This window comes from Monodelphis domestica, chromosome 3 (genome assembly GCF_027887165.1).
Source record: "Monodelphis domestica isolate mMonDom1 chromosome 3, mMonDom1.pri, whole genome shotgun sequence".
Classification (NCBI taxonomy): domain Eukaryota; kingdom Metazoa; phylum Chordata; class Mammalia; order Didelphimorphia; family Didelphidae; genus Monodelphis; species Monodelphis domestica.
The window spans coordinates 226,019,379-226,042,808 of record NC_077229.1 but is presented as its reverse complement, the minus strand read 5'-3'; the positions used below and the strand labels follow the sequence as shown (position 1 = coordinate 226,042,808).

At 35.1% G+C, this 23,430-nt stretch overlaps 1 protein-coding gene across 5 annotated transcripts in view; it reads left to right on the top strand.

Moving 5' to 3' along the window:
- ATP9B (ATPase phospholipid transporting 9B (putative)) overlaps positions 1 to 23,430 on the top strand; it is a 558,010-nt gene that overhangs the window by 474,596 nt on the left and 59,984 nt on the right. For 3 of the 5 annotated variants that reach the window (XM_056823545.1, XM_056823544.1, XM_056823548.1), the window contains 4 exons: positions 9,088 to 9,249; positions 10,133 to 10,225; positions 20,287 to 20,370; positions 21,110 to 21,280. In XM_056823545.1, the coding sequence (XP_056679523.1) occupies positions 9,088 to 9,249; positions 10,133 to 10,225; positions 20,287 to 20,370; positions 21,110 to 21,280 (510 nt within the window). The remainder of the gene's footprint in view (positions 1 to 9,087; positions 9,250 to 10,132; positions 10,226 to 20,286; positions 20,371 to 21,109; positions 21,281 to 23,430) is intronic. The other 2 variants (XM_056823547.1, XM_056823546.1) reach the window with 1 other exon arrangement.

The following is a 23,430-nucleotide window of genomic DNA, read 5'->3' as shown; positions in this document are numbered from 1 at the left end:
AGCATTTTTTGTCAAATAGTGCAATTTTGTCCCAAAAGCTGGGTTCTTTGGGTTTGACTGTCTTGCTGAGGTCACTTACCCCAAGTCTATTCCACTGATCCTCCTTTCTGTCTCTTAGCCAGTACCAAATTGTTTTGATTACCACTGCTTTATAATATAGTTTGAGATCTGGGACAGCAAGGTCACCTTCCTTTGTATTTTTTTTCATTATTCCCCTGGATATCCTATATCCTTTATTCTTCCAAATGAACTTTGTTATGGTTTTTCTAATTCAGTAAAAATAATTTTTGGAAGTTCAATGGGCATGGCACTAAATAGATAGATAAGTTTGGGTAGGATGGTCATTGTTATTATATTGGCTCATCCTACCCATGAGCAGTTAATGTTTTTCCAATTGCTCAAGTCTAGTTTTAGTTGTGTGGAGAGCATTTTGTAGTTGTGTTCATATAGTTCCTGTGTTTGTCTCAGGAGATAGATTGCTAAGTATTTTATTTTGTCTAAGGTGACTTTGAATGGGTTTTCTCTTTCTAATTCTTGCCACTGAGATGTGTTGGAAATATATAGAAATGCTGATGACTTGTGTGGGTTTATTTTATATCCTGCAAATTTGCTAAAGTTGTTGATTATTTTGACAAGCTTTTTTATTGATTCTCTAGGATTCTTTAGATAGACCAAAATGCTGATGACTTGTGTGGGTTTATTTTATATCCTGCAAATTTGCTAAATTTGTTGATTATTTTGACAAGCTTTTTTATTGATTCTCTAGGATTCTTTAGGTAGACCATCATGTCATCTGCAAAGAGTGATAGCTTGGTCTCCTCATTGCCTATTTTAATGCCTTCAATTTCTTTTTCTTCTCCAATTGCTACTGCTAGTGTTTCTAGTACAATGTCAAATAATAGAGGTGATAATGGGCATACTTGTTTCACTCCTGATCTTATTGGGAATGCATCTAGTTTATCCCCATTGCAGATGATGTTTGCTGATGGTTTTAGATATATACTATTTATTATTTGTAGGAAAGACCCTTCTATTCCTGTGCTTTCTAATGTTTTTATTAGGAATGGGTGTTGTATTTTATCAAAGGCTTTTTCTGCATCTATTGAGATAATCCTGTGATTTTTGTTGGTTTACATGTTTATATGGTCAGTTATGTCGATGGTTTTCCTAATATTGAACCATCCTTGCATTCCTGGTATAAATCCTACTTGTTAATAGTGAATGACCCTCCTGATCACTTGCTGGAGTCTTTTTGCTAGTATCCTGTTTAAGATTTTTGCATCTATGTTCATTGAGGAGATTGGTAATTTTCTTTCTCTGTTTTTGACCTGCCTGGCTTTGGAATCAGTACCATATTTGTGTCATAAAAGGAATTTGGTAGAGCTCCCTCTTTGCTTATTATGTCAAATAGTTTGTATAGTATAGGTGTAAGCTGTTCTTTGAATGTTTGGTAGAATTCACTGGTGAATCCGTCAGGCCCTCGGGATTTTTTCTTAGGAAGTTCTTTGATGGCCTGTTGGATTTCTTTTTCTGATATGGGATTATTTAAGAAATCTATTTCTTCTTCTGTTAGTCTAGGCAATTTATATTTTTGTAAATATTCATCCATATCACCTAGATTTGTATATTTATTCCCATATAATTGGGCAAAGTAGTTTTTAATGATTGCTTAATTTCCTCTTCATTGGAGGTGGGGTCCCCCTTTTCATCTATGATGCTATTAATTTGCCTTTCTTCTTTCCTTTTTTAAATTAGATTGACCAGTACTTTGTGTATTTTGTTTGTTTTTTCAAAGTACCAGCTTCTAGTCTTATTTATTAGTTCAATGATTCTATCACTTTAGATTTTATTTCTCTCTTAATTTTTAGGATCTCTAATTTGGTTTTCTTCTGGGGAGGGGGTTATTTGTTCGCTTTCAAGTTTTTTTATTTTCATTTCCAATTCATTGATCTCTGCCCTCCCTAATTTGTTAATATATGCACTCAAGGATATGAATTTTCCTCTGAGTACTGCTTTGGTACCAAACCATAAGGTTTGAAAGGATGTCTCACCATTGTCATTTTCTTCAATGAAATTAATTGTTTCTATGATTTGTTCTCTAACCAATTTTGGAGTATCGTATTATTTAATTTCCAATTAATTTTTTATTTGGCTCTCCATGTACCCTTACTGATCATTATTTTTATTGCCTTATGATCTGAAAAGGTTGCATTTATTATTTCTACTTTTCTACATTTGTATGCCATGTTTCTGTGACCTAGTGTATGGTCAATCTTTGTGAATGTGCCATGTGGTGCTGAGAAGAAGGTGTATTCCTTTCTGTCCCTATTTATTTTTCTCCATATGTCTATTAACTCTAATTTTTATAAAATCTCATTCACATCTTTTACCTCTTTCTTATTTATTATTTGATTTATCTAAATTTAATAGTGGTTTTTTCAGGTCTCCCACTAATATGGCTTTACTGTCTATTTCCTCCTTCAATTCTCCTAGTTTCTCCATTAGAAATTTGGGTGCTATACCATTTGGTGCATACATGTTGATTAGTGATATTTCTTCATTGTCTATACTCCCTTTTAACAGAATGTATTTACCTTTCCTATCCTTTTTAATCAGGTCTATTTGTGCTTTGGCTTTGTCAGATATCATGATTGCAACTCCTGCCTTCTTTCTATCAGTTGAGGCCTAAAAGGTCTTACTCCAACCTTTAATTCTGACCTTGTGAGTATCTACTCACCTCATGTGTGTTTCTGCTCACAGGGCTAGGTCCTTTGTGGTCTTGTGGAAATGCCCGAATCCCGCATACCTTCGGTGCTTCACCCTGATGTGGTGTCCCTCCGTTCTTATGAGGATGGTGTTTTTTGGGGAGAGGGGGGTCTTTTGAGGTCGTTTGTATTTGGGTCTGAGTTGGGGAAGTGAGCTGCGTCTAATCTGCCGCCATGCTTACCCAGAAGTCTCATTTAACCTCTCTTTACCTCATTACCTCATATCAAATTAGATGACCACTAAGGGCTCTTATAGCTCTAATTTTCTATTATATATTATCAGAATTAATTAATTAATTTGTCTAATCAGATAAGGAGGTTGCTTAAAAGAAGGTCCCCAGCTTAAAGAAGGGAAGTTTTGAATGGTTACCTTTATTTACCAAACTAGAATCTTCTTGGAGCTTCCTTAAGAGAATTTCCAGTGATCCCTTGGTGGAAATATGGGGAGTTAACTGCCACTCTTGGATTGGTCCTCTCAAGAGTAAGGAGGTAAAGGATTTCCCTCAGATTTGCTTGTGGAAAAATTTTAAAAACGGTTGGTTTGGAAAAACATCTTGGATATTGAAGGAGGTTTGAATGTTTGCCTGATGAGAGACCAGAGAATTACTGAACAGTTCTTCAGAACCCCTGTTGGGGACACCAGAGAGTAACTGCTAGAAGAGTGAACAGCCTGTGATCTGACAAAGAAAGAAATTTGAGCTTTACTGGAAAGAGAGAGAAGTTGGTGTATTTTATAATATTAGATTCATCTGATTTTGGAAATAGGTTTAGTAAGTTAGATTATAAAATTAGTAGTCATAGAGTGTAGAGTTAAGGAGGATTACCTTTTACTAATCAAAAAGACATCTTTTGCAAGACAGATTTTGGGGGGATATCGGTTTCGAATTTCTTAATTATAGAAAATATATTTACAATAATTTTTTTCTTTCTGTTTCCTTTTACTTTCTTTTTCCTAAACTTTTAAAGTTATAATATTTATATACAAAAATATAAAACCCGTTTCAGCAGTTTCTCCAGCTGTTAAGATCAGCCATTTCCAACTGTCAACCCACAGGAACGCCTTCAACCCAAGAGCCTGACCACTAACAACTATTGTTAAAATACCCATATAGTTACCAATCAAACAAGGTCAGTAACCCATATTATAATTCACAAGCCAAGAACAGGACAAAAAGATCTGAAAATCAGAAAAAATACTGGTTTTTATAAAAGGCAGGCATACGCGCAGTGTTGTTATCCTGTCTGATTTATAGGGTGCTTTTCCTCTGTCAACCATAGAGGGAACCAAAGAGCTTTGTCTGTCACTTGCCTGAAGCCTCTCAGCCTCAGCCTGAGGAGCTACATTTAGTGCAGAACAACATCATTAAATATGTTCTTCAAGAATATTAATATGTGTATAAGAAATCTTATCATTATTTTTACTAAAAAACACCAGAATGGGATACCATTCCCAGAACCAGCATTTAATTAGCTCTGCCTGAGCTTACTGGATTAATTACAGTGGGTCCCTTTAGATGGTTGTAGGATATTATTGGTATTTCTAATTAAGATGTTTGTGTATTACATCATAAATATATTTACAACAATGAAGATAAAACAGCTACGAGATATGGAAAGGAACAAGAAAATAGATTACCTAGACACAGTGATAAATAGATATAGCCAGGTAATTGAACAATTGAAGATAGGCACTAAGTTGCAACAGGAGACAGCAGAATTAGATAATGCTGTGGATGGTTGCTTTTCCCTGCATGAGATTCCAATAATCACACAGCAACTGATCAATGTCAAACACCACAAAGGGTTTACCCAAGCAGACATTAACAGTTTTAAAAAGCACACCCCCTCTTTTGAGGAGGAACCAGTGGCTGTCATTAGAAAATCTGAAAAAAATTTTAAAGCAATTCAGTCCTCATTATCGGGACAGAGAAATATTATTGGATGAACTTTTAACTAAGAGAGAGAAAGAAAAAATAGTCAAAGAAACATCTGAATGGCCTGAACTTCCTCCACAGTGGAATGTGAATGTACCTGAAGAATATGAAGAATTAGTGAAATAAGGCTAGCACTGGTTAATACAGTGAGGCAACAACATTTTAATAGACCTGAGGCTTATACATAGTTTGAGTGGGTTAAGCAGGAAGTTGGAGAAACGCCCTCCATGTTCCTGGACAAACTCATTGACTTAGGAGAATGCTATTTAGAATTGGACATATCTAAAGACAGTTATGTAAAGCATTTGAGGAAACAGTTTGTCAAGAATTCGTGCAAAGTATTAAGACATTATTTCCAACAACAGTGTCCAGACTGGGGTATAATGGGACTTGATGAAATAAGGATTGCCAGCTATATTTACCAAGCAGACAAAGACAAAAAGGAAAAGGAAACTAGTGACTTCGCTGAGAACCTGAGGAGAGAAATAAGAGAATTGAAAGTAAAACTTAATAAAACTGACACACAAGAAAAAACTTTTATGACTTCAGTAAAAGAATGTAGACAACGAAGACAATCTAATGGTCCACAAAGGAATTTTGACAATCAGTGTCCTCAGTGTTACTATTGTGGAAGGCATGGTCACTTTATGAAAGAATGCAGATCACGGGGGCAACTGTTCGGATACAATGGAGGTTTCTTCCCAAATCACTTTAGAAACAGTACAGGTTATTACAGGGGCAATCAATTCTTTAACAACCAAGGCAGAGGGTATGCTAGATTTAGAAGCAGTGGGTTCTGAAATAGAAGAAGGTAAACTTTGAGGAAACTATTACTTGTTGAAATAGAGGGGAAACTGTTTCATGACTGCTGTTCTCTGGCTGGCTGTGACTAGAGGGCTGCCACAGGAACTAAGGCTGCTTATTTATATTGGCAGTAGGAATGAGAAATGTTGAGGGATGCCACACGGGGAGACTAATACACAAGGAAATGCTCTACACGTGATTGCTCTGGGGTTCTGCCTATTGATCCCTACTGATGGCTGATGGATCAATCTATTTCTTAACCTCCTTCCTCCCTCACTCCCTTCCTTAACCAACCCTCTTTTTTTTGCCTCCCTCACCTCCCAAATTTCTTGAAGCCCTTTGCTTCTTCCCTCCCTCTTGAGTGAACTATAAAGATACTCTAATTGTTTCTCAGTCAAGGGGTTTATTGGGATAACAGAATGGGAAATTGAGGTAAGAGGGATCATGAAGGTCTCTCAGCTCAACCCCAGAAAGAAAAACAAAGTTCAGAGTCTCAGTTTCTCCTGGCCAGCTCAACTCTTAAATAGACCACCAACTCAAAAGCCAAGTTTCTCCTTCTTGTCAATTACAACTGTCCAAAGCCAAAGAAACCCCCCAAAAACCAAGTCAGCTCCACCAGGGTCTTTCAGCCAGCTTTTTAACCTCCAGGGAGAGAGTGATTCCAAGTCCAGACCCCTCCCTCTGTCAGCTCAAACTGCCAACTCCTGGGAACATTCCATTGGAACCCTGGTTCTTGCATCTTGGTTTACAAGTCCTGCAAAACCTCTCTCTCTTCATGTCTCTATCACAGTTCCCAAATGGATTTAGGTATGATTATCAGGATAGGAGACCTCACTATTCCAATGAATACAATGATACTTATTTCCAATGCACTACTCAGTGTGAATTTCAAAACTACTTCACCCTTATTCAGACCATTCTTTAGAAGATCAGATTTAGCTGTTTCCTGATCAGTAACAATAGAGATACTTGGAATAATAGAATCAGGTCTTGGAAACTACATTCTCCACCCTACTCAGTGTAACAAAATTAGGAAGGGCTGCAGAAAACTCAAGATTTAATTATTTGAGAATATGGCCTTCAACAGACATGTGCAAAAAGAGGTCAGACCTCTGGGAGGTCCTGGGTCAAGCTTGAGCCACCATTGGCACATGTGAGACGCAGGAAGTGTGGTAGAGAACAGCCTCTGGAGTTCTCGCGACTTCCTGTGAGGAGGGCTAGAGTTCAGTTTGAGGCTGGAGCTTGAGGTTGGAGGAGCCCCGCAGACTGCTTTCCTTCAGATTGATCACGTGAGTGATAAGGAATGATCCCTTTCCCTGCGTTGGCTCTCCAAGGCCTTAACACCCGCTTTGGCTCAGCCTGAACCAGAGTGGTTAAACTTCTTTCCTTCTTTCCTTCTCTCCTTTTTTCCTTCTCTCTCTCTCTCTCTCTCTCTCTCTCTCCCCCCCCCCCCCCTCTCTCTCTCTCTCTCTCTCTCTCTCTCTCTCTCTCTCTCTCTCTCTCTCTCCCTCCCTTCCTCCCTCCCTCCCTCTAATATTTTCTTCCTCCTGTTGTAATTAAAACACCATAAAACTTTGGCAGCTGACTTGGGATTTCCTTTGGTGACCATTTAAATTTAGACTTTTTTTAGTCTCAACCATAATATTCACCCTTTACATCAGGCAGATCAAATGCAAAACTATATTAAGAATGGGGCCTGACCTAAGTATTCACAGGTGGTCAGTAGCAATATCCCAAAGCAAGATTCACAAAAAGGTGCACATGGTGGAAGCAAATATGTTCCCAATGCTTGGCCCATGATAGATGTTTTATAAATATTTATTCCTTTCCCTCCCTCTTTCCCTTCCCTGTCAGATACATTTTCTTTATCAGTTCTGCATAATTTTGTTCTTTGTTTCAAGGGGAATATTCCACAGAGTAGGTTAAAAGGCAAAAAAGTAATACCTTCAAAGAATAAACTATAGTACTACTAATCTAATTTTGTGGGGAAAGCTCCAAGTCAGAATGGAGTTTTATGGCAGTTTAATTACAACAGGAGTAAGAAGAAGGAGAGAGAGTGAAGGAAAGAAAGGGGCAAGAAAAGAGGTTAACTCAACCTTCTGGCAGAGCCAGAGGGAGTCTAGGCCTTAGAAGGCCAAGGTAGAGAAGGGAACCAGTCCTTTGACTCACATGACCGATCTGAAGGAAAGCTGCCTGCGGGTCTCCTCCCTGCTCGAGCTCCTAGAACGAACTGGTGCCTATCCCTGTCCACAGGAAGTGAACAAACTCCAGAGGCTATTCTCTACCTCACTTCCTGTACCTCACACGTGCCCAGCCCATGTGGGTAATTAGTTATTTCTGATTTGTCTTTGACTAGCTCATGCCCGTGTAGTGTAGGTGTACACAATTTTGGATGCTAGACCAAGCAAGATGGAGGCGATTTAAAAATCAAAGATACAAAATAAAACTCAAGCAAAAAGTATGCATAACTTAGCATGTCATATGTTGTCTTCAAAGCAAATCTAATGATAATTTTATATGAAAAATATAGAGATCTATAAACATAAAAAATCCTCTTTATAGCTTCTCCCTATCAGAATTATATTAATGGCATTCATTGATTTCAAATAGTAGTCATAAATATATCTGTAGAAGCTTAGGACTCACTATTTGATCTTTTCCTTAGTATAAATTCAGTTAAAATATTTTTTAAAAATCAGTGAAAAGGCATTATTAAATGAAGATCAAAATCTTCATGAAGATTTCAAATATTGGTAATTTTTCTCCAAAAAAACTTTATCCCTCCGGCCTTTTATCCTTCTTCTATAATTAAATACTAAGTTATAGGCATTTTGCATTACTTTAGCCATAGAATAATTCTTCTGTTATGTTGTTTATTAAAAAGTAAATTTGCTTTCCAAGATAAACACAATAGTAAAAACATTTTAATATTAAAATTTTCATTTAAGAAATATTCATAACTTTGCATTTTATGTATTTTTAAATTAGCTATTTTTTATTTTTAAAATGATATTTTAGTTTAGTTTAGATATATTGCATATGTTCTATTAAGGCAATATAATATGTCCATGCTTTTACAAAATTCTTTGGCCTCCAATCAACATGACAAAGACTTCTGTTTACAATATCATCAAATAAGTAGATTCAGGAATAGAAAGAAGCTTGAGACAATATGCAGTCTATTTCTCTCCTTCCATAGCTTAATTATCTAGGACTTATGGGTTTTTGTTTCCTACTAGTTTTCAAAGAACTCTAGGGAGCTACTAAGGAGTATTCATTCACTTCAACTTGTTAGACACTAATTACATTAGTAGTCTTCATGTTGAATAATGATCTTTTTTTAAAAAATAAGGTAAATTAAACTTTTTTCATATTGCGTATCTAGAATAATACTGTTCACCTCTACCCCCACCTCCCAAACCTGGGGAGGGAACAACTCTTTAGGTTCCAAAGCTATAATCTTTCCTAGGTTTGTCACATCATCACAAACCTTCTGACCTCTAACCTAAAGCCTACCATTTGTATTTGATGCAGTTTACACAAGGGAATAATTGACCTCTAATATTTTCCATGGTTTTCTTTAGGTAGCTCTGGTGCAATGGACAGAGAGTGTTGGTCTTACTCTTGTTAACAGGGATCTAACCTCAATGCAGCTGAAGACCCCTGGTGGACAGATTCTGACATACTCTATTTTACAGATTTTCCCCTTCACTTCTGAGAGCAAACGCATGGGAATCATAGTGAGGGTAAGTATTATGAACTTATTTTGGAAAAATACTTTCTACTCTTCTTCAAAGTATACATTATAAATAGACTACTCTTAACAAGGTAGTTTCAATTAATTATTTAAAAGCTTTTACTTTTTAGTTAATATTTTATGAAATCAGTAAAGATCTAAACAGATATAATAAGTTTTATCTTTAGTCATATCCATTATATTTATGATTAAATATAGGAAACTAAAGTTTAGAATTCAGTATGCTAAAAAAAAAAATTCTGTACACTTTATGTGTAACTTCCTTGTTCAACAAGGCAAACTTAAGACCATCCAACAATGGATGAGTTAGAAATCCCTAAACTAATCCTTTATTGACAGAGGAATTAGTGAGCCATCAACAGATATAAAATCACTACCTAACAAGGTAAATCCCTGAATATACAGAAATGCTTGCTTGTGAATCTTAAAATCTTACTAGGACTATTTGAAATTTAACAAAAGCTGGTTTAATATATTCATGCTTTATGAATGTAAGTTTGCCAAATATACTACTGACCACTTTTTGAAACACACATGCCCACTGATATAACTTGGAATTTGTTAAAAACAACTAAATACTAAACAATATTGATAACAATTTTGTCAAATTCTTGTAAATACTAAGTTACTCTAAGAATTTGACAAAAGTGATAGCAATATTGCTATTATATTCACAAATATTTAGGTAAATTCTATATTTTAATGGTATATCAATAAATGATCTTAGCTCATGGTTGTTTATCTCATAGTTAGTAGAGTTCAGCCTATATAGAAAAAGGTTTGCCACAAAGGAATATATTTTGCATTAACCCAAAAGTTGTTAGAAGTGTTACCATTCAAATGAATCTGTGTTTATTTTCCTTGAATTACAGGATGAATCTACTGCAGAAATTACATTTTATATGAAAGGTGCTGATGTTGCTATGTCTAGCATTGTACAGTACAATGATTGGTTAGAAGAAGAGGTAAGACATTTCAACTTCTTTTGCCATAAAATGAACTCTACGACATTTAAAATTTAAATTATCGAATTTTATAAGTAGCAGAGAGAAAAAGTGTATTTTCTTTTCTCATTTTTACTTATCACTAATATTACTAGAACAAGTTTGCAAGGGAGAATTTTAAACCAAGCCCTGTTATCCAACAAAGTGGCTTAGAAGAGGGAAGTTGTTTTAATTTCTTTATGAAGTAGAAAAAAGAAAGCCATAAAAAAAACCAAAGAGGTGGGTCTCTTTACATTGGGTCTTTGCAGATAACTTCTTTCTTTTAGTTTTAATCATGAAGCAGATAGAAAACAATGTTCAGCTATTTTGACAGATATTTTACATTGTCAGAAGAAAATTGAGAATACCAAAAATTATTCACTCCAAAATTCCATAATAGTTTTATAAATAACAACCAATGTAGTGCTTTAAAACATTTTCTAAACTATCATTAACCAAATTCAATTTTTTACAAAATTCACATAATATGCAACATTTTCAACATGTTTTCAAATTTCTCTACCTTAGAGTTTTTGCAGCCTAGGTTCTAAAAGGAATTTTTCCATCAAATTACACATAAAATAATCATATTCTGTCTCAGAATATGTTTTACTTAGCTAGAATTTTTCTTCAAATACTCAGGTTCTGATTTTTGAATGCTTAAGTAAAACCCTTTAAATTATCAGCTAATTTTCTGTCATTTTCATATACACAAATCATACTTTGTCATATATGTATATCCACATATAACCCATTATATAGTTAGGCATTAGCAGTGATCTTAATCTTCCCCACACAAAGACAATATGTTAATATAAAAATCACACCACATATGTTCATAATGGTGTTGGCAATATGAATCAATATCTCCTTCAGGGCACTTTGATTTAATCAGGGACATTAATAAATTAAACTCCCTCGAGACCTACTAGAACGTCATAAGAATTACTTTTGGCGATAATGATGGACAATTAATTGTAAAGTATTTGTTTAATTTATTTAGCATTCTGGGGTCAAATCAATAAATGTCTTGCATCAGACTGACAACACTAAATTTTTTCCCACAAAAATAACTTTATTAAGACTATCATGTATTATTTTTCCAGTCATATTTACTTTTTACAGAGAATGCCAAAGGTATACTATGCATATCTCTACATATAATAACAATCAAAACAATAACATTTATATAGTGCTTTAAGGTTTATAAAGGCCTTTACATAGTTATCTTTTTCAGTGCTGAAAACTGCCCTGTAATTTAGGGGCCAATATTATTCCCCATTTTACAGATGATGAAACTGAGGCTCTGGTTAATAAGTAATATTTCTTAGGATCACATAATTTATTAACTGTCTGTGGCAGGATTTGAATGAAAGTCTTCTGAATCCATGTCTAACACTATATCCACTGTGCTGTATAACTGCTTCCACCTAAAAACTACACTTGGAAAAGCAAAATCCTTATGTATATCTTTTATTCTGAAAGAATTTTTCTTTATCAAAAATAATGGGAAACAAGTTCATGAGTTTACAGTGAACTCCTCTTAAGAGAAAGCACTAAAATTGTAATGATGAGAATAAAACTTTGCTCCCAAAATCAGGACATAACTGACTGTTCATCTGGAACAAGTAAATATTTTGACAAACTTACACCTGAAATTTGGCGGTATTTGTTGTGAGAAAATGGAAAATATAACTACTCATCTAGCAGAGACTATAGCGGTATACTACTAAAGACAAACTTTTATTAGTTTACAATCTGCTTTACTCTGGTTGATATACTTCCTTCCAGTTCAAAGGTCTCCTACTGTTATTGCTTCCCAGATTCAGAATTCCAAAACATTCTTAGTGAAAGGCCTACACTTCATAATTTTCTTTTTCTTATTAATTGAGAGATCCCAAATTCAGTGGCTTTAAGAGCAGAACACAGCACTCATTTTAACGATTCTGATAAATTCTCATTTCTCTCAAAAAAGTACTCAATTATGCTTATCTAACATATTAAAGTTTAATAACTTTATGTAATCTCTATATAAAAGCAATACAGAGTGCATTATAAGTCTATTAAACTTAGAGGATAATCAGAAATATTCAGCATTCTTTATCTGCTGCACAAATGACAGCACTTACATTTATATAAAGCCCTTTCATCCCCTCACCTACTGTAAAGGTAGTAATACAAATATTACAATCCCTACAATACAGAAGGGGTAACCAGAACAGAAAAGTTAAGGGATTTTAACCTGGTCACACCTCTTTTTAGCACTAAAACTAGGGGTCCAGTTTATGCTCTTTCCACATCTTTATGTTTCTCTAATATTACACTAATAGGTTATGCTTTCCCTACATTAAATGGTGGGGGAACCATGTTTTCAAACTTCTGGGAAGCTTTTTCTTTTCTCTAAAGGTAAATTTGATGACTGAAAAGTTTCACCAACATTTATGAATATATAATATATATTTATAGCAAGGGAAAATAACTTAATAAAACTGCTCTTCCTCTTGTCCACTAGAGAATCAGACAAAGCTTCCAGATCTGAACATTTGGATCTAACATTAAGATAGAAGTATATCTTTATTTTCTATCAGTTAAACTGTAAACTTGTCTTTTCCCATTCTAATATTCTTCAGTATTATATAGCCCATTGTGATATTATCAATTTTACATACACAGGTCAGACATTCAATATTACATTTCACTCAGTTACAATAACTGCCTTAAGATTCATGTCTCTATTTTCATAGTATTGTATATAGAATTTACTTTTATACTTTACTATATATGGGTATTGTCACAGTGATGGTTGCTGTGGGAGCCATAGCTTTCATTTCCAGCCCAATCCTAACAGGATATTATCCTAGTTTACGTTACTTATTTTTTGCATTTTTAAAATGAATAAACCTTAATTCAATTATTTGTTTAGTGATTTTCTGAAACGTTTTAATAGGTATAATCTTGACATTTAATTTTGCTTTTAGAGTTTATGTTTATATATATATATATATATATACATATATATATATATATATATAATTTTAAAGCCGTAATCTTAACAATGAAAAATATAGTTTATATCATGTGCATCAAAGTACCTTCAAAAGACTATTCTTTATTCCCAGTGAAACAGGTTTCAATTACATGGTTAGAGTTCCGGCAGCTTTCCTGCAGGGATATTTTGTCATAAAGCTCTTCATTCAATAAGACCCATGAGGCATAATATAGTAATTTAGGAACATATAGCCCTAGAATTTAAAATTTAAAAATTCTTGGAGGAAAAACTGTGATGGAAATACTAAGTTTTCCAGGATTTAAATAATACACTTAAATGCAAAATAGAATCATAGGCTTGTGAGTGGAAGTAACCTTCATCTAGGTATTCACCCCCTACTTTACAGATGAGGACTGAGGTAAATCTCAGAGAGATTAACATTCCCAAGTTTCCCTAGCTAAATGACTGAGCAAAATTTTGATCCCAGATCTCTACCTCCAAATCCAATACTCTTTCTTCTGTTCTACAGTGCCTCCCATTATTCATACAGAAGTGATAAAAATCTGGGTAATATTTATTATAATAATAGAAAACAGTATTCTTTTTTTTAGGTTTTGTTGTATACCTTAAGTTGACTTTACTCTGTTTTTCAAACTTTATAAAGCATATGTTCCTCATGGAAAACTATGTTAAAAATGTTACCTTTGAAGTTTTAAAGCCAATATCATTGACAAAGAGAATTTCTGAACTACTTATTTACATAATGACTAAATACAATTTATTAGGTTATCTTAAATCATTTTACAACAATTTAGGATGAGGTGAATATGAGATGTTTCAATAATAGGCTCACACACAGAAAGAAATTTAAAACCAAAAAAATTTTAAGCTTAGAATTAAAGTACAATCTGAAACTTTGGCACTGTTAGCATGAACAAGCAATATAGCCATTAAAATAAGCCCCCTACTTGTGCCCAGGGACTAAAAGAAATTAGAGCAGGTTCCATGAGAATCAGACAGCAGGCCTGAAAATAAATTTAATATATTCTCTGTCTCTTTCTGTTCTCCCTTTGTTTGGCTTTAATGGGAATTTGTTTGCAGAGGGAGCTTTGACTGCCTCCCCTAAAAGCATATGCTTATATTCTCTCATTCTTTTGATTTGTACACTAGAGATACTGCTTCACTCCTCCTTGGTAAACCTTTTATTCATCTCTTGTTGACTCTAGAAAATTCCTCACAACAGCTATTCTCCCTAAGTCTCAGAAGATGACTTGCCTTTATGAGTACTGAGAAGTTTGAGACCATTTTGCTAAAGCTCCCTTCTTCAAATTTCCTTCTATATCTTTACTCATTTATTATCTCAACTTTCTGTCTCATATAAAGAAATGTCCCTCTTTCTTACCAAAGCTAACACACAAACCATGTTCATAAGCATATCCCCTTCTACCTCATATAAGACTTTGCTCTATCAATTAGCTTAGGTTTTATAATTTTCAATGTTCCTCCTTTCATTTGTTTCTTCATTTTTGTCTATAGATAGCATCAGCTATTCCCTTTTTAAAAAAGGCATTCTTTTAAGTCTGCTACCCAAGATACAATCCTATTTCTTTTCTTCCTCCTACTATCAAAGATTTCAAAAGAATAGTTTGTATCCCTGTGATATAACATAGCTAACGTTCTTTGCAAAACCTAAAGTTTTATGTAAATGCTACGATTATGGGCATTATTATTTAAATTGTTCCTAATTCCTTACTACCCATTAATTCCATAACCCTTTGTAATCCCTATTTCCCTACTTTAACTATTTTCTGGAGGTCATCAGAGATGACCAGTTTCCATGCTGTATATATCCTCAGTTCTTGGCCTCCTTGACCAAGTTTAAAGCTGCTCTTAACTTTTTTGTTGACTTCTATAACAAGTCACTGTCATGATTCCTCTTCTTCCTTCCCCATCCTATAAATCTTATCATTCCCCAAAGTTCAATCCTTAGCTTTTTTCCCCTTCTTTCTCCAACATTCCCATTTCCAGTTTCTATCTCCCCCAATCTACACACTTACAGAGTAATCTATCAGAATCATGTCACTGATCATTTCAGTTATCTGCTTTTTCTTCTCTCATTCAAGATTCCCAAGTTCTGGTTCCAACCTACTTTCTGACCTACTACTTCCCTACATGTACACTAAATTCCAGGAAAATTATATTATCCATTATTTCTGAAATATCCCTCACAGTTTTCTGTATCTTCATATCTTTGATTGAAGATTTTCTATACTTTATACACCATTATGTTCCTTCAGCCTGAAATGCCCAACCTACCTTTTATGACTATTTATACCACTGTCTCCAGGACACTTCCCGTAGTCTCCCAAACTAAACACATATCACTCCTCTAAACTCCACCCTCTTAGCATTAAACATTTTTATTTTTTCATTTAACAAAAATAGGTCTTTTTTTTCTCCCTCACATTTCCCTACTTGCCACTGGAAAAAGAAAAGAAAATCCCAAGTAACAAATATGCATAATCATTCAAAACAAATTCCCACATTGATGTTGGGAGAAAAAATAAGTCTCATTCAGTGCTCAGAATCCATTACCTCTTTGTTAGGGTAGCATGCTTCATCATCAGTTCTCTGGAATTGTAGTTGGTCATTATATGTAATGATTGTAAGTTGGACTTACTACTTCTGACTAAAGTCTTTCAAAGTTGTTTGTTTATCCTTATGTTGTTGTTGTTACAAAATTTTTCTCCTAGTTCTACTCATTAACTTCATTCACTGTCATCACTTCATAAAAGTCTTCCCAGGTTTCTCTGAAGCCATCGCTTTCATCATTTCTTATGGCACAATAGTGTTCCATTACATTCATATTTTATAATTTGGTCAAACTTGCCCCAATTGATAGACATCTCCTTAATTCCAAGTTTTTTGCCACTCTAAAAAGAGCTGCTTTAAATATCTTTGTATATATGAATACTTTTCCTCTTTTTTAAATCCCCTTAGAGAATAAGCTTAGTTGTAATATCACTGGGTGAAAGAATGTGAACAGTTTAGTAACTTTGGTAGCCGAGTTCATAGTACTTTCTGGAACAGCTAGATTAATTCACAATACTAACAGTATGTTAATGTGCCTGTTTCTGTGCAGTTCCTTGAGTATTTGTCATATTTCTTTTTGTCAGCTTTGCCAATCTTATGGGTGTGGGATAGAACTTCAGAGTTTCTTTAATTTGCATTAATGAGTATCAGTGATTTGGAGTATTTTTCATATAATTTGTGATACTTTCTATTTCTTCTTTTGAAGACTCCTTGTTCATATCCATTGACTATTTTTCATTGTAGAAATGGTTCTTATTCTCATAAATTTGAATCCATTCCTTCTATATCTTAGAAATAAGATTTTTTTGTTGTTGAAGAAACTTGCTACAAAGATTTTTCCTAACTACCTGCTTTCCTTCTAATTTTAGCAATGTTGGTTTTGTTTGTGCAAAATCTATTAAATTTTATATAATTAAACTCTAGAACATTTTGTTGATATCTCTTTTAGGGCATTTATCCCAGGCTGCCTGTTACTGTGGTCATCTCTCTTTAAGTCTTCATAAAACAAATATATTTCAGATATTAGCTGTATACAAAACATTATGGTATAAAACTAAAAATGTAATAAAAACATAGTCTTTGACACTATGGAACTTGCATAACTTGTATTATTATATCTCATAGAAAGAACTATAACATAATCACAAAGATACAATGAATAAATATATAAGTATACATTTATTTATATTTCTAAATATATAAAAATTGTAATGTACAATACATTTTGATAAAAAGCAGGTTGCAACTTATTAGAAAGCTTTCAAAAACAGTTACTGTGACCACCCAGAAAAACATTACCCAAACCTCTCATGATGAGGGTCTCTCAACTCATTCAGCTCCTGAGACTCCATACCATATGTCAACATGTCTATACTTGTAAGAAAGACTTCCTCTCTTAATAAAGACCTACTAGAACTTATATTCTATTGGTATAGTCTCTGATGAATCCAGGTTACCCTTTATGCCACAGACACAATATATTGTAAGACCAACAACAAAACAAACAAAATAGATGAAAGAGATGACTGGTATACTCTTTTTCATTATTTAATAGATTCTATGAATGTAAGGAACCTAAGAGGTCATCTAGTCATTGTACAAAATCCTTTACTACTTCCAAAGACTGTCCATTCCATTTTAGAATAGCTCTAATAGTTTTAAAGAATTATTTTCTTCAGTGAGCTTTTTTTTTTTAAACCCTTACCTTCCCTCTTGGAGTCAATACTGTGTATTGGCTCCAAGGCAGAAGAGTGATAAGGGCTAGGCAATGGGGGTCAAGTGACTTGCCCAGGGTCACACAGCTGGGAAGTGTCTGAGGCCAGATTTGAACCCAGGACCTCCCATCTCTAGGCCTGACTCTCAATCCACTGAGCCACCCAGCTTCCCCCCTTCAGTGAGCTTTTGAGCCTCCTTTTCCATTTGGACAAATCTTTTTTTTTTTAAGATATTATTTTCTTCTTGCATCACTTAAATTTCTCTTCCCCATTTTCCTCTCCCCTCTCTTATTTGTTTTTTTTTCTTTTTGAGATCTTTCAGGAATAACTCTAATAGTAGTTAGGAAATTTTTCTTTGCATAAAGTCTGATTGCCTCTCCTCAAGTTCCTCCCAAGCTATCTTCTTGCCATATGCTATGTCCTCTAACCTCCATGCATCATATCCTAGGTCAGTGATGTTGAACTTTTTAGAGACCAAGTGCCGAAACTGCAACCCTCACACAGCATATAAGCCACTGCCTAACTGTTGTAAAGGTTAAAATTAATGATTGGACAATGATTGTATGAAATTATGTGGTCACCAGTATTATATTTTGAGTCAGAAATTTATTTATAAATAGAGAGGAAACAATAAAGAAGAGAAATGTGAGGGGGGGATAGAGAAGTTATCTATCCTATAAACTCAAATGTTTTTCTTCAGGTCTGCTTAATCTAGGCAGAGATTAATTAGCTGTCAACCAGAAAGGCTAGTAGTGAGTAACCACATGGCCTCCTCCAAGATGGAAGCTAGTCTTTCCAGAAGCTAGGAAAGGAGTCAGTCTTTTACTCACCCAACAAAGTAATCCAAGATTCAGAGTCCAAGTAGAAGCTGAACTCCAAGCCCATAATCCAAGCCATAGTCTCTAGCGAAGCTCCCTCAAAGACTATCTAAGACTATCTTCTCAAAGACAATCTGCCCTGAAGGAGTTCAGGGTTGCTTTTTATGGTGACTTCTTGTCCCTTCCCCCTCTTCACAGGGGCCAATCACAGTTTCCAAACTGTCTAGCACTGCTCATGGGCAGTGTCTGTAGTATCAACTTCTCACCTTCTGAAGTTTAATTTCTCATTAAAAAGATTCACAAATTCCCAGCTGATTGAATTTCTAAGGGTGTGAATATCAAGTACCTTGCTAGCTTCTCACCTAGTATAAAGTAAGGCTTAATCTTTTGTTAATTCAATTCAAAAGTAGACAAGGGGGAGTTAATCCTGTCTTAAGTCTAGTGAGGTCTAAGTAAGGATACTTAAGTTAGTTTAACTCTGGATAGACAATAGAGTAAAGAATTCTCTTTCACACTGCAGTCAGGGGAGGGAGGAAGCATTCCCATTGGGCTGCTGGGCAGAGGGGTGAGTCATGTGAGAGATGTCCCCAGGTGCACATAGAGAGGGGGAAGGGAGCAGCCACCTCTGATACATGTGCCATGGGTTCGCCAATACAGCCTTAAAAGATGTAAGCCATTCAACTTTGGAATTCTATCTCTGGGGCCCACACTGTTCTTTTTGGTGATTTCTTCAATTCAAATTCACAACTATATCTAGTTGTGAATATATCCAGCCATATCTCACATTAGCCATATTTTTTTTCACCACCAAACTTCCAAAAACACTGAAGGATTTAGCTCACTCTTCTTTGGACATCGTGAGTAAAAATTCATGCAGCCTACTATATCTCATTTTTCTTAGCCATGATTTACCTTCCACTTAAATCATCTTTTTGCCATGTGTCCTACAGTCAGACAGCATGTTCACATATACTTCCCATGTCTTTCTCTAGAAAACACATTCAAATAAGTTCTGCCACTGTTGCAAGGAAGAACATATCAATCTATTCCCCAATGGTTTAACTCACCAGCACTGTGGCTTCCCAAACCATTATACCTTTCCCCTTGGCTAACACTTTCCTTTATTTGCTATCACACACCCCCCCCCCCCAATAAGAATGTAAGCTCCTTAAGGACTGCCTTGCTTTTGTTAGCACATAAAGAATTCTTTTTTTTTTCATCCATCAAGCATCCATTCATTTCACTTATTACACAATGCCTTTAATGCTACCCTCCATTCAGCAGTTAAAGTTATTTTCTTAAAGCCAGGTCTGATCACATCTTCCACCTATCAGTAAACTCCAATGACTCTCTTTTGCCTACAAGAGCAAATACAAAACGCTTTCTTTGGTGTTCTAAAACCCTTTATAATCCTAGCTATCTCCTACTTTTCAATCTTCTTATATCATACTCCTTGTTATATATTCTTTAATACAGTGACCCTGGCCTCCTGACTATCCCATATGTCTTCAACAATCTCCCTTCTCCCCTTTGACTGACCCTCTGGCTTCCTCTAAGTCCCAATGAAAATCCTGTATTTTATCCAGAAGCCTCCAATACGTCTTAATTTCAGTGCCCTCTCCTTTAATTATTTCCTATTTAAACTATGCAGAGCTCATTGTCTATATTTGTATGTTGTCTCTCCTATTAGACTGTGAGCTCTTAGAGAGTGTAGGTCCCACGTTTTAGTCATCATTGTATCTTTATCTCCTAGTTCTTAATAGTTTTTTATGCTATTTTAGTTGAGTGAATTTTGATAAATAAGAAAATGGGGATAATTAAGAGCCTTAATATATATAAATGTTACTAGCATAACTTTTTAGTGTAAGTAGAATTTTTCCAGCTCAAAAAATACTAAGTTTGCAAAATCCTTTATCTTTTTTCTTTTAGTGTGGAAATATGGCACGAGAAGGTTTGCGTACTCTCGTTGTTGCCAAAAAATCATTAACAGAAGAACAGTATCAAGATTTTGAGGTATGTGATCTATAATAATTAATCTTCCTAGTCTCAGTGTTTTATTTACATGCTTTATTAAAATCAGAATGCTACATGAAGCTTATTTCTTTCCTTTAAACCTGCAGTTTAAAGCTTGAATCTCTAATATCTTCACACATATAGTATTATTAGCATCTAATTCTATAACTCAAAACATAAGAAATTTAATTAATTTATTCTATTACAGAGTCTTCAGAATAGATTAATTGGAGATTCTATCCTAAAATCTCAGGCATCTGATGTTAATAAAATCTTGGGTTCTGACTTTTGTGATTTCAATTTTTTTAACTTGTATAAATAAACTGAAGGCCCTTTGAACACTTTCCTGCATATAATTAGGCTCAAATCATAGTGACCCTAAAGAATTATCCTTAAGAACATGAGATATTGTCAACATTGTGTCAAATTCTTTGTTCCTTACCTTTTCCTAGATTAGTAGGAGCCAGTGGTTGTGAAAGAATGGAACAAAATTAAACATTCTTACCTCAGCGGCTGTAGCCTCAGAAGGCATGGATCTTGCATTTTCCTATAGTTCACATAATAGTCACAGCCATAACTTTGCCAAATACTTTGTGCTAATGATAATCTACTGTTACATAGAATCAAAGTCATTTTCAATTTTTGATAAATATCATGCATCTTTGTAGAATCAGTAAGGTATAACAAATTCAATCTATGAACTTTGATAAATCATAACAATCTTTGTTCTTTCTCCCAGAATCGATATAGCCAAGCTAAGTTAAGTATCCATGACAGAACACTCAAGGTGGCTGCTGTTGTAGAGAGTGTGGAGAGAGAGATGGAATTGCTGTGCCTCACTGGAGTAGAAGACCAGCTTCAGGCTGATGTCCGACCAGCGCTGGAGATGTTGAGGAATGCAGGGATTAAGGTGCTCAGAGCTTCTCTGTTTATGTTCTCTGGTCTTATAAGAGATGTATACTTTGACCCATGAAAAATTTTTAGAAGTTTATTGAATGACTAGATGACTATAGTGAAGAACCATAATCTTGAAGAATACTAATGCTAAGAAGTATAGATCCTGGGGTCATTGAGTTGAAGCTTAGAGATCTCAGGTCATAGAACTAGAGTTAGAACTCAGAGATTCCAACCCTTTCTTTACAGAGGAAGAAATCAATGTCATCACTAAGGAAAGCCACTGGGCATGTCAGGGGATTTTTATTAACCTTGAAGAGAAGGCTTCCACTCCTCCCAGTGCACCTCAATGCCTGGAATCTACTTCCTCCTTATGTCTGCCTTTTAGAATCTTTTTCTTAAGGACTCAGCTTAAGTACCACCTTTTATAGGAAACCTTACTGTCCATCTTGCTTCTGGTTGATTTTAGAATTTGCTAGGAGAGATCGAAATCTCTCCTTTATAGGCTCATCATCCATATTGCAACCACTAACCCAAAATATCCCCCCATGGTTCTATGATGAGCCTTGTATGGGGTGGGTGAGTGGTGTAGCAGTTAAAATTAGGTTTTTTTCTGTAGAAGTATTATATTTTTAGAGGTTTATTAAAGATTAAGAATTAAAGAAAATACAGAATAAGAAAGCACATGCCTAGGAGGGCCAAATGGCCCATTCACTTATACTATATCATGAGAGATGTGTGTCCCTGGAAGCGCAAGCAGGAAGAGAGAGCGAGAAGAAGGCGGAGTCCGTTTTAAAAACCCCTCTCTCCTTGTGGCCCCGGTGATGACCTCACCTGAGATTATGGGGAACTCTGAGAGCTACCAAGGACTCCTGGGAATTGAAGTCTGGGGTTCAAATCTCCATTTTTACATTTCCCCATATAATCCCCTGGGAAAAAGCTTTTTCCCAAAGGATCATGAAAACATAATCAACTTAAAGATTACAATAATTTGAGGATAAGAGGGGAAAAAAACCCAATAATTGCTGGAAGTAGGCATCTTTCTGGTGTCTTCTCCAAGCAGTTCAGTTTCTGGATTTGGAGAGGTATCATGTTTCTTTACCTAAACTTCTTCTCAAAAAGAATTTAAACTTTGCAATTTAAAATAATGACATTTTTACATTTCCCCGTTAAAAGGGTGATTTAAAAACATGGGATCACTTAGGGATGCATGGCTGAGTTATGAGGTATATGAATCAATTGGTAAGAGAAATTAAAAAGACATCAGAAAAATCCAAATAAAAAAGAAAATTTCTGGATGAAAATATAGACTATCAAAGTCTAATGTGTAAAAGTTCCAAGTAAAGGAAAAATAAATCTATAACAGGTCCTTGAATCAGGGCCCAGTTAAATGATCTAAGCAAAGATGCATTTACCCAGCCAGGACTACAGAAAGTTTGCCACACTATGAAAGACAGAAAAGGGACCATATGGGGGAAGCTGGGTAGCCCAGTGGATTGAGAGTCAGGCCTAGAGATGGGAGGTCCTAGGTTCAAATCTGGCCTCAGACACTTCCCAGCTGTGTGACCCTGGGCAAGTCACTTGACCCCCATTGCCCAGCCCTTACCACTCTTCTGCCTTGGAGCCAGTACACAGTATTGACTCCAAGAGGGAAGGTAAGGGTTTAAAAAAGAAAAAGAAAAGAAAAGAAAGGGACCAGATTATAGGTACCAAGTTTGGGGATACTCATCTGTATTTTCAGAGTGAGTGTGGACACAAGGAAGGCCTATGTCTTAACAAATGTTAAACATAGCAACCATGAGTCTTTAAACTAGGTTCAAGTCCTTTGTATTGGCTTGGAAGTGCATCAATCCATCCTGGATTGGCTTATCTTTGGCCCTGTGCAGTGGCTCTTTTGTGTATATCTTTTCCTGGAATCAGACAGAATCATTAAGTAAAGTCCTATAAATTTTTTAAACAATTAGTGGCATCATTTTTATAGTCTCAAGCTTTTGGGGCATGCATTGACATTATAGCAAATGTATTTAAACTTATAGTACTGCAAAATCAAAAAAGCTAAAGAATATCTTAATGCTGGTGACATGTGCTTCAAATATAAAAAGTAGAGAAAAAAATAAGACTGAAATAGTATATTGTACATGCAAGAAAAATATAATAAGAGTTTTA